At 41.8% G+C, this 14,898-nt stretch overlaps 5 protein-coding genes across 5 annotated transcripts; 4 read left to right on the top strand and 1 right to left on the bottom strand.

Annotated features, from left to right (window-relative positions):
* The first annotated feature begins 189 nt into the window (after positions 1-189).
* On the top strand, positions 190-1,341 carry LOC122349187 (histone H3). Its single transcript, XM_043245131.1, has one exon. The coding sequence runs from the start codon at positions 194-196 to the stop codon at positions 602-604; it is 411 nt and encodes a 136-aa protein (XP_043101066.1). The 5' UTR covers positions 190-193; the 3' UTR covers positions 605-1,341.
* A 322-nt stretch (positions 1,342-1,663) lies between these two features.
* Positions 1,664-2,749, top strand: LOC122349189 (histone H2B-like). Its single transcript, XM_043245133.1, has 2 exons — positions 1,664-2,085; positions 2,618-2,749. The coding sequence occupies exons 1-2, from the start codon at positions 1,715-1,717 to the stop codon at positions 2,622-2,624; spliced, it is 378 nt and encodes a 125-aa protein (XP_043101068.1). The 5' UTR covers positions 1,664-1,714; the 3' UTR covers positions 2,625-2,749.
* LOC122349186 (neural cell adhesion molecule 1-like) lies at positions 2,317-9,588 on the bottom strand. The gene is made up of 9 exons (XM_043245130.1): positions 9,481-9,588; positions 8,715-8,753; positions 8,099-8,383; positions 7,347-7,634; positions 4,249-4,596; positions 3,712-4,002; positions 3,093-3,398; positions 2,604-2,714; positions 2,317-2,536 (listed from the first exon to the last, which is right to left on the bottom strand). Exons 1-9 carry the CDS (start codon positions 9,509-9,511, stop codon positions 2,481-2,483), a joined length of 1,755 nt encoding a protein of 584 aa, XP_043101065.1. The 5' UTR covers positions 9,512-9,588; the 3' UTR covers positions 2,317-2,480.
* A 3,002-nt stretch (positions 9,589-12,590) lies between these two features.
* On the top strand, positions 12,591-13,418 carry LOC122349269 (histone H1-like). The gene has a single exon (XM_043245247.1). It carries the CDS (start codon positions 12,658-12,660, stop codon positions 13,273-13,275), a length of 618 nt encoding a protein of 205 aa, XP_043101182.1. The 5' UTR covers positions 12,591-12,657; the 3' UTR covers positions 13,276-13,418.
* A 423-nt stretch (positions 13,419-13,841) lies between these two features.
* On the top strand, positions 13,842-14,634 carry LOC122349718 (histone H2A). Its single transcript, XM_043245862.1, has one exon. The coding sequence runs from the start codon at positions 13,851-13,853 to the stop codon at positions 14,235-14,237; it is 387 nt and encodes a 128-aa protein (XP_043101797.1). The 5' UTR covers positions 13,842-13,850; the 3' UTR covers positions 14,238-14,634.
* The last annotated feature ends 264 nt before the right edge of the window (positions 14,635-14,898 follow it).

The following is a 14,898-nucleotide window of genomic DNA, read 5'->3' as shown; positions in this document are numbered from 1 at the left end:
TGTTTGTTTAAAAAAAAAAGATACGCACGCTCATTGGTCAATTGTGTTTTAGAGACGCCAGACAATAACCAATCAAATGCCTGTTAAACTATGCCGTCCAATGAGCGCGCGGCAGCCCAGGGCTTCAAATAAGCGCGGCGCTCACACACTGCTTCATTTTATTCGTCTCTCTTTGAAGAGTTGATCTGAGATAATGGCCAGAACCAAGCAGACCGCTCGTAAGTCCACCGGAGGTAAAGCCCCGAGGAAGCAGTTGGCTACTAAAGCCGCTCGTAAGAGCGCACCCGCCACCGGTGGCGTTAAGAAGCCTCATCGTTACAGGCCCGGTACCGTGGCTCTGAGAGAGATCCGTCGTTATCAGAAGTCCACCGAACTGCTGATCCGCAAGCTGCCCTTCCAGCGTCTGGTGAGAGAAATCGCTCAAGACTTCAAGACCGATCTGCGCTTCCAGAGCTCCGCTGTCATGGCTCTGCAGGAGGCCAGCGAGGCTTATCTGGTCGGTCTCTTCGAGGACACCAACCTGTGCGCCATCCACGCCAAGAGAGTCACCATCATGCCCAAAGACATCCAGCTGGCCCGCCGCATCCGGGGAGAGCGCGCTTAAATCCACAGCTGCTTCAGCCACAAACCCCAAAGGCTCTTTTAAGAGCCACCTAAATCTATCTTTAGAGAGAATTTCCATTAAATGGCGAAATAATTTCATGGATAAACCTTAAGCAATTCAGGTTTTCTGAGCCTAGACAAGAATGTTTAGCATTCATTTCGTGTTTTTAGTGTGTATGCGACGAAACTTCACTTCCGCGTTTTAAACCAGGCGGTGTGTTTTCAGTCTACGTGCAACACCATGCCATTCTCTGCGATTGTTTATGAATAAATCCTTGCTTATGTCCTGTTTTAGATGCCTTTAACCAGTGGAAACGTCCTTTTTTTATTTTAAACGCTCTTTCCGTGGTTTTGATGTTCCGCTACTAAAGAAGCTTGAGCTTTTTGCGGTCGTTTATTCCCGATGGACTGGCACACTAAAGACGTTAGACGTAATTTAGGATGTCTAATTGTTTGTTAGGTGGCAAACGGAAGCGAATATGCTCGAATTTATCGAATCTATCGCCCATGATTGTGGTTTTGACTTGACTCTGTACGGATTCGGAGGTTAAGCGTTTTCTGAAGAAAATTCTAACGGCTTTTTTAAGAGCCACCCACGATTTCACTCAAAGAACGAGTTTCCAAACGGTACAATTATCTGCAACGAAAATCTGTTTGTAATATACTTAAGTTAAAAAGACTTTAGTATTTTTTTTGTGTTCGTTTTCGCGGTTCAAATGACAATATAATGTTTTTTTTTTTTTTTTATAATTTATATATAATAAAATTATTAGCTTTGGTGTTGGTATTAGTGAAATTTTCATACGTTTTTTCATGATTATATAATTTAAAATTTATATATATTTAAAAACAGCGGGAAAATCAAATAAATAAACTGAAACGAATGGGGGATGTTCGCCAATCACGAGGCGATGGGAGGAGTTCAAATTTTAAAGCCTCTGATTGGCTTCAGTTGGACCAATGAAAATCATTTTCTGGTCTGGTCCATGGAGATACCCAATCAGACACCGCTACTCTGCTTTTTTCTAAATTAGCATAGGACAGTGTATAAAAAATTGTGAGGGTCAGCTAATATCCACATTCAGTTTTGTTGAACTGGAAAGTGTGTATCATGCCTGAACCAGCGAAGTCCGCGCCCAAGAAGGGCTCAAAGAAGGCCGTCACCAAGACCGCCGGTAAAGGAGGAAAGAAGCGCAAGAGGACCAGGAAGGAGAGCTATGCTATCTACGTGTACAAAGTCCTGAAGCAGGTTCATCCCGACACCGGAATCTCTTCCAAGGCGATGGGCATCATGAACTCTTTCGTGAACGACATCTTCGAGCGCATCGCCGGTGAGTCGTCTCGTCTCGCTCACTACAACAAGCGCTCCACCATCACCTCGAGAGAGATCCAGACCGCCGTGCGTCTGCTGCTGCCCGGAGAACTGGCCAAACACGCCGTGTCTGAGGGAACCAAGGCCGTGACCAAATACACCAGCTCCAAGTAAAGCTCGTCTGACCGGCCAATACAAAGGCTCTTTTAAGAGCCACACAAAGTGTCTTTAAAAGAGATTTATCAAATACCTTTATCTAGTTGGTTGACTTTAATGATTGTTGGATAGAAGCTTTGATAAAACTATACTTTCTTTTGTTTTAAATGCGCCTAGTTTACAGTGAATAACTTAAGTCAGTTTTTGAAAAATGTATAAATCACAAGACAAGCAGGAGGGGCATCTTCACATTTTTGAAAGTTTATTGACTTATCACAAGCAGACAAGAGATCTCTCATATTTAATTGCCTTGCTTTTCAATAGCCCATTTAGAAACACTGACATGACATTTCTTATTTTTATTGTTTTTTCACAAAAGGAGTAATCAATGTTGACACTAAAACTGTTATTAGGTTGAAGTTTCTTCTGTCACTGCATACTGGCTTTGGTCTTCAGCAGATGAAACTGAAATACAAAAAATATTTATAATTTTCCAAAGAAAAGGAGGGGAGCGCTCAGACAGAAGTCTTACCTCTCTCTCTGTAGTATTTGAAGAGCAGCACGACCGTCGACAGCAGATACGGACAAGCTGCCAGAAGAAAACTGAGGATTTTGAAGACCGAAATCTGATCTGAACGTGACGCTGAAATCAGATGGACAAAACGCATTACTAAACAATATAGGTCTGTATTGAAGGCCCCTATATATATACACCCAACAACACCAACAAAGATGTTTATTGACAGGAACACCGCTAAAATGCCTGATGTGTGTACTGTTAACATAATCAAAAATATGATTTTGGTTATGAGGCAATGATTTTATTGTAGTCACAATATGCAATATGTTCCACATGCTAAGAACTAATAAACACAGCCGTCAGTAACCGATTTCAAAGTTGAAAACTCGAGTTGCTGTCTGTCATTGGCCACGTTGTTTATCGCCTTCATGCGACTGGAGTATAACAGATACGAATGGATGAGCTCAATTAGTCATATTGTGATTGGAAAACAGGACTCACCATCATGTTGTACATTGATGTTGAGAAGATGACCTGTAACATTTACCCACAGTGCATCACTGTATTGTGTGTAGTAGACTGGTGTTCCTCTTCCAGCTCTACACCGGTACTGTCCTCCATCAGACACTGAATCAATCTTCACTCTGGAGGAGTTTGTTTCTGTCTTTGTCTCAGAGGTCAGTGTGTGTTTGTTCCAGTAAAAGTCCCATCCAGTGCCCAGATTCACGAGACAGGTCAAAGTCACTGTGTTTCCTGTCAGTGCAGCTCCTTCAGGATCTGATGTGAGTTCAGGCTTTGGCTTCAGATCTGCAGGAGAACAAGAACACAATCAGATCCCGAAGAGTCAGAATTAGAAAAATAACAGAATATTTTTTGGCCCCCGAATTCATGCATCCTCCACGATTAACCAAAAGGTTCTTCTGTATAAAACAAAAAAAAAACAACTTTAACATAATTATGTTTGACTTGTTTGTGCATAAATAATGAACTTGCAGCTAAGCTTGCATATGCAGTTCTGCATCTGCATGTATAAGTGCTTCAGATACAGAAGAGTATGAAAAGTGTTGAGCCACAGATATTAGTTTAATTAAACATTAAACATGTGAAAATGAAGACTCACCTGATACAGTCAGTTTCACAGCATCACTGAAGTCTGATGATCTCTGTGAGTCTGATCTCTTTCCTCTACATCTGTATTCACTGACAGACACATAATCAGCTCTGAAACTGATCTCTGCTGCTGCTGTTGATGTTCGATAGAAAGTGTATTCATCTTTAAACCAGCTGTATGTCCACTGAATGTTTTCTGTCTGTATGTCACATCTGAGAGTGACTCTCTCTCCTCTGAACACACTCTGATCCGGAGTCACCTTCAAAACCGGTTTGGCTCTCTCTGTATAGGTGTAGGTAACTGAAACGGCATCAGTATCATGATTAATGTCATGAACTATAAAAGAGAAGTTCTCTTTTAAATTAAATTCTTTGTTTGCCATGTAAATATTTATTTTATTTACATGGTATGTTTGTGGCTGATTAGAGTGTCATAAGGTCACGTGACAGCAAAGTCAAATACTACTATTAAAACAATTTATCATGGCATAATATATTCCAAACACTAAAATATATACAGTATACACCATATACACTTTACACTCACCTGTCACAGAGAGATAAACATCAGAGCTTAATTGTGACGATTGTGGTCTTTCATCTCTCCGTCCTCTACACCAGTAATAATCCTGATCAGATGCTGTTACTCCTCTGATAGTGAGAGTGTCTGTGTTCACAGCGTAACGCTCGGACGGCCGTAACATAACTCTGTCTTTATACCACTCATATCTCCAGTCAGGTGTCTGGTAGTATGTCCAGTCATTTGTACTGACATATGTCAGATAATTTCTCCGTGTCCAGTCTCTGTAAGACTCAATCTCACACTTCAGAGTGACTCTCTCTCCAGTGAATACAGTTCTGTCTGGAGTCACAGTCAGTGAAGATCTGGGTGAATCTGTGAAGAAAGAAGACAGAGGTCTTTCAGTGAACTAGTCAGATAAATGATTCTGTATTTATTAAATGATGTTAAAGGGGAGAGATGTGATTAATTAGCACATTTCCTTAATTATTTGATTAATTATCACATATGCGATTCATTTGCTTCAGACAGCCAAATTGTGGCCAAAATTGCAGTGTCTGTTAGGATTTAAAAGTCATACATATACAGGGTTTGGCAGAAACTACATATAATGGCGTTACGTAATTTACTTAATACAAAATAAACGTAACTGTTACAGTTACTAAGGAAAAATATGTAATTAAATTACAGTTACTAATGCACATTTTAATGATTACAAAGGGGGTCTGAATATTTTCCACAGACAGGAGCTCAGCCTTCAGGGCTTGACATTAATGCTTCGTTAACCCCAGGCAAGTAACATGATCTATAACCAAAAATAACTATTTAGGCTAGACACCAAAACGCAAGTAGTACTATGATTTATTACATTCAGAGTAAATGGCAAATAATAGATATATCTAATACGGTCACAGTTTTAGACTTTTGCTGATATTACTTATTCCCCCTGTGCTCTAAGTTTTTCCCCTGTGACCCCGTTTTTTTCATTAAGTTCAGGTGTGTCTTGTCAATTATCCTCAGTTACCTTCCCCAAATAAGTTGCGTTCAGGTCTTTATTCTTTGTCCGTTCTCGTCTTGTATATGTTGTGTGTATGCTGTGTGTATTATTAAAGTGTTGCTCTTTGATCTCTGACGTCTTCACGTTTCAAAATACACCAACCGTGACAGAAGAACCACGATTTTTTCCCAGATGGACTATCCCCCCGTGAATCTTCTCCACCTGGAGCAGGGAGACTGTCCGCTTGAGGCTCACAGCCTTTTATATAGCTTGCGTGCCTAATTCACTATCCGCACCAGCCTGAGCGAGCGGTCAAAGGCATGCATCCCAACAGGTGGTCCAAAAGAGGATTTTGCCACAGTGTTGGAGGAGATTGAGGGCTTTGATGGAAGCCCACCCTCACTCCCGCGACTGAGGGTGAGCTAGAATTGCTTTCTGGGAGCTATTTTGATGAACTTAAGGACTTTGTTATAATGTACCTAAGTGACTGGTTTGGAGAAGTATTACTCAACCCTGAATATCCTGTGTCTCCGCTCAGCTCCTGTTCTCCAATGCTCCCTCCCAGCCTCCCTCTCCCAACTCATCTAAAGCCAGCCAGTTTCTCAACCCAGTCTCCTCGGTTTCCTGTCAGCCCCTCAGCTCACCCTCAGTCCGTGCCAACAGAGTGGCGCTGTTCTACCTCTGGTCTTACAGTCTCCAGTTCAGATTAGGCGTGAGGATCCCCTGTCTCTGCATCCAGTTTTTGAGCCCTGGAATTCACATTGGTCCTTTGACCTATCAGCTCCACCTTGGCTCTTGTCTTTGCCGTGGCCCGTCATCCCACCAGCTCTGCCAGGTTCCCTCGTCCCTCTGGCTCTGCTTTGGTCAGTTGTTGATCATCCACCGCCTCAGGATTCCACTCCTCTGGCTTTGCCTCATCAATCTATCCCTCTGGCTCTGTCAGGCTCCTCCTTCCCCCCGGTTCAACCTTCATCCTTGATCATTTCGGCTCCACTATGGTCTTCCGGACCCCAGTCTCCACATCATTTGCCCGAGCCTTCAGCTCTGCCTTGGTTCACTGGATCTTTGTTGTCACCCGGCTCTCTGTATGCTTGGCTCCACCCTGGACTCCTTCTCCATAGGCTCTATCTCTGTTAGTTGTCTCATGGTGTGGTCAAGGCCTTCTCCATCACGGTTTCTCCCTCCTTCGACTCCACCCTGGGGCCTCGTCATGGCTGGTCTCTGGTCTAACACCTGGCTCCTCCTGCTTCTGGCTTCCCTTTTGCTCTTACCCCCCTCCACCCCCCATGTATTTATGTTTTTTACTTTCTGTGTTTGGCTTGTCCTCTCTTCTGCTTCACGTCTATCTCCAGAGCCCCTGCCCTCCCTCCTCAGTTATGGCGTAAGGTCACACCTTACTGGTAAGGGGTGAAATGTCACAGTTTTAGACTTTTGTTGATATTTCTTATTCCCCATGTGCTCTGTTTTTTTTCCCTGTGACCAAGTTCTGTTGATTTTTTTTTGTTCAGGTGTGTCAATTATCCACAGTTACCTTCCCCATGCAAGTTTGTGTTCTGGTCTTTAGTCTTTGTCCATTCTCATCTTGTATATGTTGTGTGTATGCTTTGTCTCTTGGATTATGTATTAAAGTGTTACTTTTTGATGCATTATTCTGAGGTGAAATATATAATTTAATTAATAATAATAAACTAGATATTTATGCAAAGGTTTGATTTCCAAAACATTAACTATATGTTGTTATAATAATGAATTAAATTCTGTATTTAACCCTTAGAATAATCTCAAGTAAAAAGGTGTTAAAGTCTGATTTTAACTAGGGGTGATAACATAGGGGTGAGTAAATTAGAATAAAATTTTCATTTGAAAGTGAACTAATCCTAATTCAAACGACGAAAGTTAACAACAACAGAGTCAGGTCCGACTGTAAGGTGAACCCTGCTTTAAATGTTGAAAACATTCATTAGAAATGTAGAAAATTAATCTAAAAGTAATCACATGGAATCAGTTACACTACTTAATACATATTAAATAGGGAACATATCTGTAACCTATTCCATTTCCAAAGTGATCCTTGCAACACTATACATGTAGTAGAGTGGGTTTAGGAAAACAATGATATTTAACTTACCATACACATAGAGATAAGCAAAGTTTGCTTGTGACGATTGTGGTTTTTCATCTCTCCGTCCTCTACACCAGTAATAATCCTTATCAGATGCCTTTACTTCTCTGATAGTGAGAGTGTCTGTGTTCACAGCGTAACGCTCAGACGGCCGTAACACTGGTTTGTGTATGCTGTTTTTATACCACTCATATCTCCAGTCACTGTGAGACTCGATCTTGCACTTCATAGTGACCGTCTCTCCAGTGTACACGAGCCTTGTTGGTATCACAGTCAGTGAAGATCTGGGTAAATCTGCAAAGAAAGAAAAAACACGAAGTGACCTAAACCGCTCTTTTAGGGGAAAAAAATATTGTGTAAACGTGTTATTGAACTATAATTCATTATTTTGTCTCATATGCCATTGTTTGTCACCACAGAAAGCAGAAAAAGATGCATGCTCCTGCTGACAAAGAGCGAAGACCTCTGACTACTTTTCATGTTTCATTATCATTATTATTATAGATATTAAAACCCCTTTGATCAGTGTCATTCTATCTCTCCGACTGTTTTAAACGCAAGAAAGGATCCTGTGGGAACAATGCCTTCGCATAATTAAACGGTTAAAACCGGTAAAAAGTAAAACAAAAAAACGGTAAAAAAAAAAAAAACGGTAAAAGTTGACATTTAATTATCAGTGGCGTGTATTCAACATCTGAATGAAAGTCTCCCGATTGGATGTCTGATCAAACACGTAAAGATAACAATATTCAACTCACCCTGCAAACTGAGATAAACAAAAGAGCTCGACTTTGAATTCGGTTCTTCATCACTCCGTCCTCTACACCAGTACTGATCCTGATCGGATTCCTTCACTCCTGCGATCGTGAGAGTGTCTCCGTTTACAGCGTAACGATCCGACGTCTGTAACCTCGCGCTGTTGCTTTCTTTGTACCACTCGTATCTCCAGTTGCTGTGATTAGACTGTATCACACACTTCAGAGCGACTGTCTCTCCGGTCGATACACTCCGTGAAGCTACAGTCACCACAGCTTCAAGTACGTCTGTTAAGACAAACACATTGTGTCTCAAACAGCGGAGACAAACAGCTGAGGATCAAGCACTCTATTTACTTTTAGCAGAGTAATTCAGAATAACGTTAAGAACCAGGAAACAAGACACTAATGCGACGTGTTCGAGGTTTCGAAGCTTGTATAAAAAAAACGAAGCATCTCGCAGGGAAGCACTGCACCAAAGGTTGATTCATTTAGTCAAAACAATGCGAAATGTGACGAAGCTTTGTTTTCGCATTCAACCGTGTATTCTGATTGAAGCATCGAATGAATCACCGGCGTAGGCAATATATTCCCCAGCCCTACGATGAAATATATTTACCTTGAGCGAGTCCAGGGGGGCTGGATAACAGCATCAGAACTGTAAATATATATGTAAAAACCAAAAAAACACACGATGTAGATGGCTGTGAAATGCAAAAACATGAAAAAGTTCACTTCATTCACGTTTAAACTGTAGTTTAAAAAATCCTGGTAGTGTTCATCTTAAAAATGACATGCAACAGTTTGTCTATATTCTGATTAATTTGGGCAAACTATTCCGAACACACTGACAATATGACATCTCGACGCGTCATTCTGTGATACTTTCGTATCCTTCTCTTCAAGTTCGAGGCTGGTCACTTTACACCGCCATTAAAGGGATGAACACAATCGGGGCATTTTTGCAGCTTCTCCTTTTGTGGTCCGCACAAGCATGGCACCATGGTGACAAAATAATGACTTCATTTTATTTCTGTTCTGGCTCTCTTTAACCGCTCCTCTCTGGTTGAATTACCACATTTCTTACCGCATTTAGGATTTTTTTTTTGTTTCAAAACTTAAACATTTCAACAGCTGCTGAAAACTCAGCTTTTCACCGTGGACTTCATCTCGAGAACTCTTTGAACATCTTTGAGAACATCCTTGAGAACATCTTTGAGAACATCTTTGAGAACATCTTTGAGAACATCTTTGAGAACATCTTTGAGATTAATCACTTTGCGTTATTTTTAGGTCGCTTTAAAAAATTGCTCCGCGTTTAAATGTAGCAATGCGATACAATCACAAAAAACTTACAGTAAAATAAAACGCGATCAAATACTCACAGATGGAGAGGGACATTGCACCGGACCCCATGCTGCCACGGCGTTCGAAACCAGACACTTCCTGTGCTTTTTTATATATATATGATCATTTCTTACTTCAAGGAAGAGGGTGGGTCTAGAGAGAGAGAGAGAGAGAGAGAGAGATTTCTTCTTCTTTTAGTACATGCACACACTCAGGCTGAAACACCTGTTGAAGAAACTAGAAGAGGAGCACCATCTTCCTTCTTCGCCATCCTCATCTTCAGTTAGTTTTGGGTCTTAAAAATTATTATTTTTTTCTTACAATAGTAAATATTACATAGCAAATGAATTTAACATTGTTATTTTAACAAGATAAACACATGAAAAGTTGATTCGTACTCGCGTATAACAGCCAGCTAGCTGTTGGTATTATCGTTGAAGTTATCGTATATTCTGGATATCCATACGATAACTAGATTTTCTCACGCTTTCAGTGGGTATGACGCAATATTTATTGAGACATGCAGCAGCAAAACTTGCCAAACCCACCGAGTTATTTATGGCTCTTGATTTATAGTCAGATTTATTCATACGCATAAATGACCGGTTTTACTCTCCATCCATCCGGACGAAATGCCTATACGATAAAACATTTATATGTATACTATATGCATCTCGGTGTGGACAGGGCCTGAATGTTAAGCAAAAGGTTACAAATTAAAAGGTTCGAATAACATTTCATGCTGTGTGACACCATTGTCAAGCTGGCCGAGAAAATCCATACACAAAATGACGCAGTTTTTTGTTAGATCTACATATTCTTTGCCTCACCGCACTAGAGTTGAGTGTTCAGCAAGCATTAATACCGTCAGGAGGGTTTGTTCTCTTAGTGCACACTACACTGCATTAAACAGAAAGTGGATCGGAGTTGTTGTCAATTATAAAAAAGCGACATTATTTCACGTTGTTTGTTAAATCGTTTAAAAAACCCCCCCTGCTTTTAAAGCAAACTTCATGAGGAGGCTGCTGTTTTTTCCACCGCGCTAGTAGATTGTACCAAGGGCACTCTATGCATTTAACATCAACTCATAAGGGCTGTGATATTCCTACAGAGGTTTGGCCTTTTATAGAAAACAAAAGTAGGTGCTTTGCATAAATGTTTGAGTGCTGTATCTGAAACAAAACCTATCACCCCTAAACTTACCTATTATATTGTATTTCTATTAGCGTCTACACCTACCCCATCCTTAACCCACCTTACAAGAAAGCAAAAATGGTAATTACTGTTGTACAAACATTACACTAACATTACCTCGTTTCTCAATTCCAGGCATTGCCTCATATTTCCTGTTCCCGGTCTCATTCTCTCTCTCTCTCACACACACACACACACACACACACACACACACAGACACACACACACACAGACACACACGCACACACACACACACGCACACACACACACACACACACACACACACACACACACACACACACACACACACACAGACACAGACACACACAGACACAGACACACACGCACACACACACACACGCACACACAGACGTGAAACTACTGCTCAAGCAGTGCTTGCAGAGTTGGTTGCAATCGATCAGCTCGGGCCTCTGCGTCTTCGGGATGTGATAACCGGACCGCTGACGATATGAAGTGTGCATTTGAACGGTGAAAAGCAAATGCAAACAAACTAAAGTAAATATATACAAACAAAGCAAGCATATATATACACTACTGCGTTGCTGAGGCATTTGGCCTGAGTTATGTAATCAGCCTTCTCTTTTAGATAGCATCAATCCTTTCGTGGGAGACTTTGCAACTCTGCAGATCATATACATGCACAAACAGCTAAAACACACAATACACAAATCGCATCGCATGTCTCTTTTAATTGCCTGCACATAGCCCAATAAGCGCTGAAGCTTCAAAATTAGATGCACACACGCTGCTGTGAATCTTTTGATCCTGTGGCTGTATATAGAGGTTTATAAAACTAAATAATGCAGAATAAGAATATGATATGATTTCTCCCCACTCCGGTAAAAACCATAGAGCGGAAAAAGCAAATCACGGCATCAGCTCAACTCTTAGGCCTCTTACGCTGTCACTACGAGCAGCTTCTAAAGTTAACAAAACACGAAAACAATTGGTCTTCTAATATAACATCTTACAGAAAGGAGACTAATTAAAGGTACTAAACATATTTTGTTTACATGTGTTCTTTTGACTGCATGTTATTGCAAATTATAATCTATAGAAAATGCCAGGAGATCAGATATTATTCTGCAGTGAGATGAGCCCATATTGTATGCATCTTTTACGCTTAGATTTACTGTGGAGTATTTGAAATCTTGTACTGATTACCTATGAATTGACATAATACACATTTACCTGACTAATATATTGTTACATTGATACTCACTGGCACTTGACATTATTTCAATGTGCTTACACTCTACAGAGCAAAAGGGAATTTCTGTTTCTGTGGCACCATTCAGAAAGAATATCAAACACACAATATTTACTCTATTACACAAACAGACATTCACAAACCGCACATATCACTCCACACAGCCCTACTTATACACTAACATTACATATGACCCGTCATATTACCCTCACCCACACAATTTCAGTCACTTATTTAAACAGTTTTATAAGCAATGGAACTAGAGAAAGAAGTGGCATGAGATGCGTCTGTGCTTCAAGTTGCTGAAAAACTTCTGAATGAACTCTCCACAGGTCTCCCAGTGGCCTCTCTTTCATTTAAAGCCATCGTGAAAGTACTTATCCAACACACGGAGAAAGTATTACAGTCATCTATCACGATTATTGCACAAATCACGTGAAATACGGACGTAAAGTAGCGTATCCCCGCGTGCACGTACGGGATTTAAGCGTGTGTTGGTAAAATAAACGTTTCCTTGTCAAGAGTTTTGGACTGTAAATAAAGTTTGAGTCTCTCCTCGATGTGTACGGTGTTTTCCTCCGCGAAAACAATCTTTACCGCTTTAGTTTTGCTCTAGATAAGAGGGGATAAAACACAAGCACGAGCGGCTCCGGCAGGATCGGTCACTGAGAAGAGCCGGTTGAGTCTACACGGTTCTCATGCTGCGGTTAAGAGCACAGCGCCGCCCAGCAGCGGCTCATTCGTTGTTGTTTACAGTCAGAGTTTGAGTCCGGATCGTCTCGGAGAGATCATGGCAGAAACCGCGCCAGCAGCCGCCGCGACCAAAGCGGCCAAGAAGAAGACCGCAGCTAAACGCAAGAGGACGGGACCGGGCGTCGGAGAGCTCATCGTCAAGGCCGTGTCCGCGTCTAAAGAGAGGAGCGGCGTGTCTCTCGCCGCCCTGAAGAAAGCGCTCGCTGCCGGCGGCTACGACGTGGAGAAGAACAACTCCCGCGTCAAGATCGCCGTTAAGAGCCTGGTGCTGAAAGGCACCCTGGTCCAGACCAAAGGAACCGGCGCCTCCGGCTCTTTCAAGCTGAACAAGAAGCAAGCCGAGACCAAGACGAAGCCCGCGAAGAAAGCCGCTCCTAAAGCCAAGAAGCCCGCAGCCAAGAAACCCGCCGCCAAGAAAGCGGCCGCCGCTAAGAAACCCAAACCCGCCGCAGCGAAGAAGCCCGCCGCTAAGAAGTCTCCGAAGAAGGCCAAGAAACCCGCTGCTAAAAAGGCGACGAAGAGCCCCAAAAAAGCAAAGAAGCCCGCGACCCCCAAGAAAGCAGCCAAGAGCCCTAAGAAGACAAAGGCGGCCAAACCCAAGACCGCGAAACCCAAAGCCGCCAAAGCTAAAAAGACAGCAGCCAAGAAGAAATAAAAGACTGTCAAAAAAACTGTCAAAAACGGCTCTTTTAAGAGCCATCCACTAAGTCACGTTTGAGAGCACTGTTACCTTGATTATCTATATAATGGCGTTGCATAATTACATGCTGAATGAACTCTCCACAAGTCTCCCAGTGGCCTTTCTTTCATTATCTATCTATCTATCTATCTATCTATCTATCTATCTAGTGATGTTGCATAATTTAAGACCCTGGTAAAGTAATTTAAATTCTGCTTCAAGTCAAATTTAAAACTATTGACATTAAAGGATGTAGTCGATAATAGGCAACGATATTCGTAGCATTTTCGTAGAAAACTACAGACTAAATATTCTTATAAAATCTGAAAATAAACAAATTTGAAAAATAAAATGAAATAAAGCTACACAACGATCACTATGTAACCATGAGTTGTCAACAGTGGAAGGGGTTGGGTTTAGAGAGAGGTTCACTGATTGGCTTAAACCGTGTTTAGACTCCAGCCAATAGGAGACTGGTACGCTATCCTATAAATATTGCATCGCAGGCTACTGAGCGCTTATTCTTTGTTTGGAAACAGTTGTGAGCTATAATGAGCGGAAGAGGTAAAACCGGTGGAAAAGCCCGCGCTAAGGCTAAGACTCGCTCTTCCAGGGCGGGACTGCAGTTCCCCGTCGGTCGTGTTCACAGGCTTCTCCGTAAAGGCAACTACGCCGAGCGCGTCGGTGCCGGTGCTCCGGTTTATCTGGCCGCTGTGCTCGAGTACCTGACCGCTGAGATCCTGGAGTTGGCCGGAAACGCCGCTCGGGACAACAAGAAGACCCGTATCATCCCCCGTCACCTGCAGCTGGCGGTGCGTAACGACGAGGAGCTGAACAAACTCCTGGGCGGAGTGACCATCGCTCAGGGCGGCGTGCTGCCCAACATCCAGGCCGTGCTGCTGCCCAAGAAGACCGAGAAACCCGCCAAGACCAAGTAGACGGAGTGAAGTTTCTTGTCAAACCAAAGGCTCTTTTAAGAGCCACCCATTTTTTTCCTTAAAGAGTGACTTCATTTATTCAGTCTGAGTTTGTGTGAACACAGGCTTAAGCCTTCATTTCTAAAGGGGAAAAAAAACAAAAAAACCAACACACTTCAATGCTTATCTTAAAAAAGTCAGGTTTAATGTAAAATACGCTCTTGGCGTGACCAAATACACTTGTATTTGCATATGTAACTTATGCTACTTGGTTCATTACTATGGCTTTAATTGATTAAAATGCCATTACATGTAAAACGACAATCTCACTAAATAATTTCAAAAAGTAAATATCAGTGTGAACTATTGACTAATGGGCTCACTTAAAATTGTCTAAATTTACGGAACCCACACAAAACCTCGTTACGCTGTAATATAAATGATACGCGTAAGAGGTTTTTCTCAAGCTATATGCTCCGGTGTGAATTTGGTAGATGCTTGATATAAAATAAATGGTGCTTTGAAAAGTCCTTGAATGTGGTGTTCATGAAAGAGTTGGAACACGGAACTTTACACATTCGGGAAAAACAACTACATGATCTGACTTGAAACGTAAAACTTTTCGTTGTTCTATTTTCATTCGACAAAGATAAAAAGAATACAGGCGTTTTAGGCGGGAACC

Source organism: Puntigrus tetrazona, chromosome 7 (genome assembly GCF_018831695.1).
Source record: "Puntigrus tetrazona isolate hp1 chromosome 7, ASM1883169v1, whole genome shotgun sequence".
Lineage (NCBI taxonomy): Eukaryota > Metazoa > Chordata > Actinopteri > Cypriniformes > Cyprinidae > Puntigrus > Puntigrus tetrazona.
Note: the sequence above shows the minus strand (reverse complement) of the source record. Positions and strands in the feature narration are given on the sequence as shown.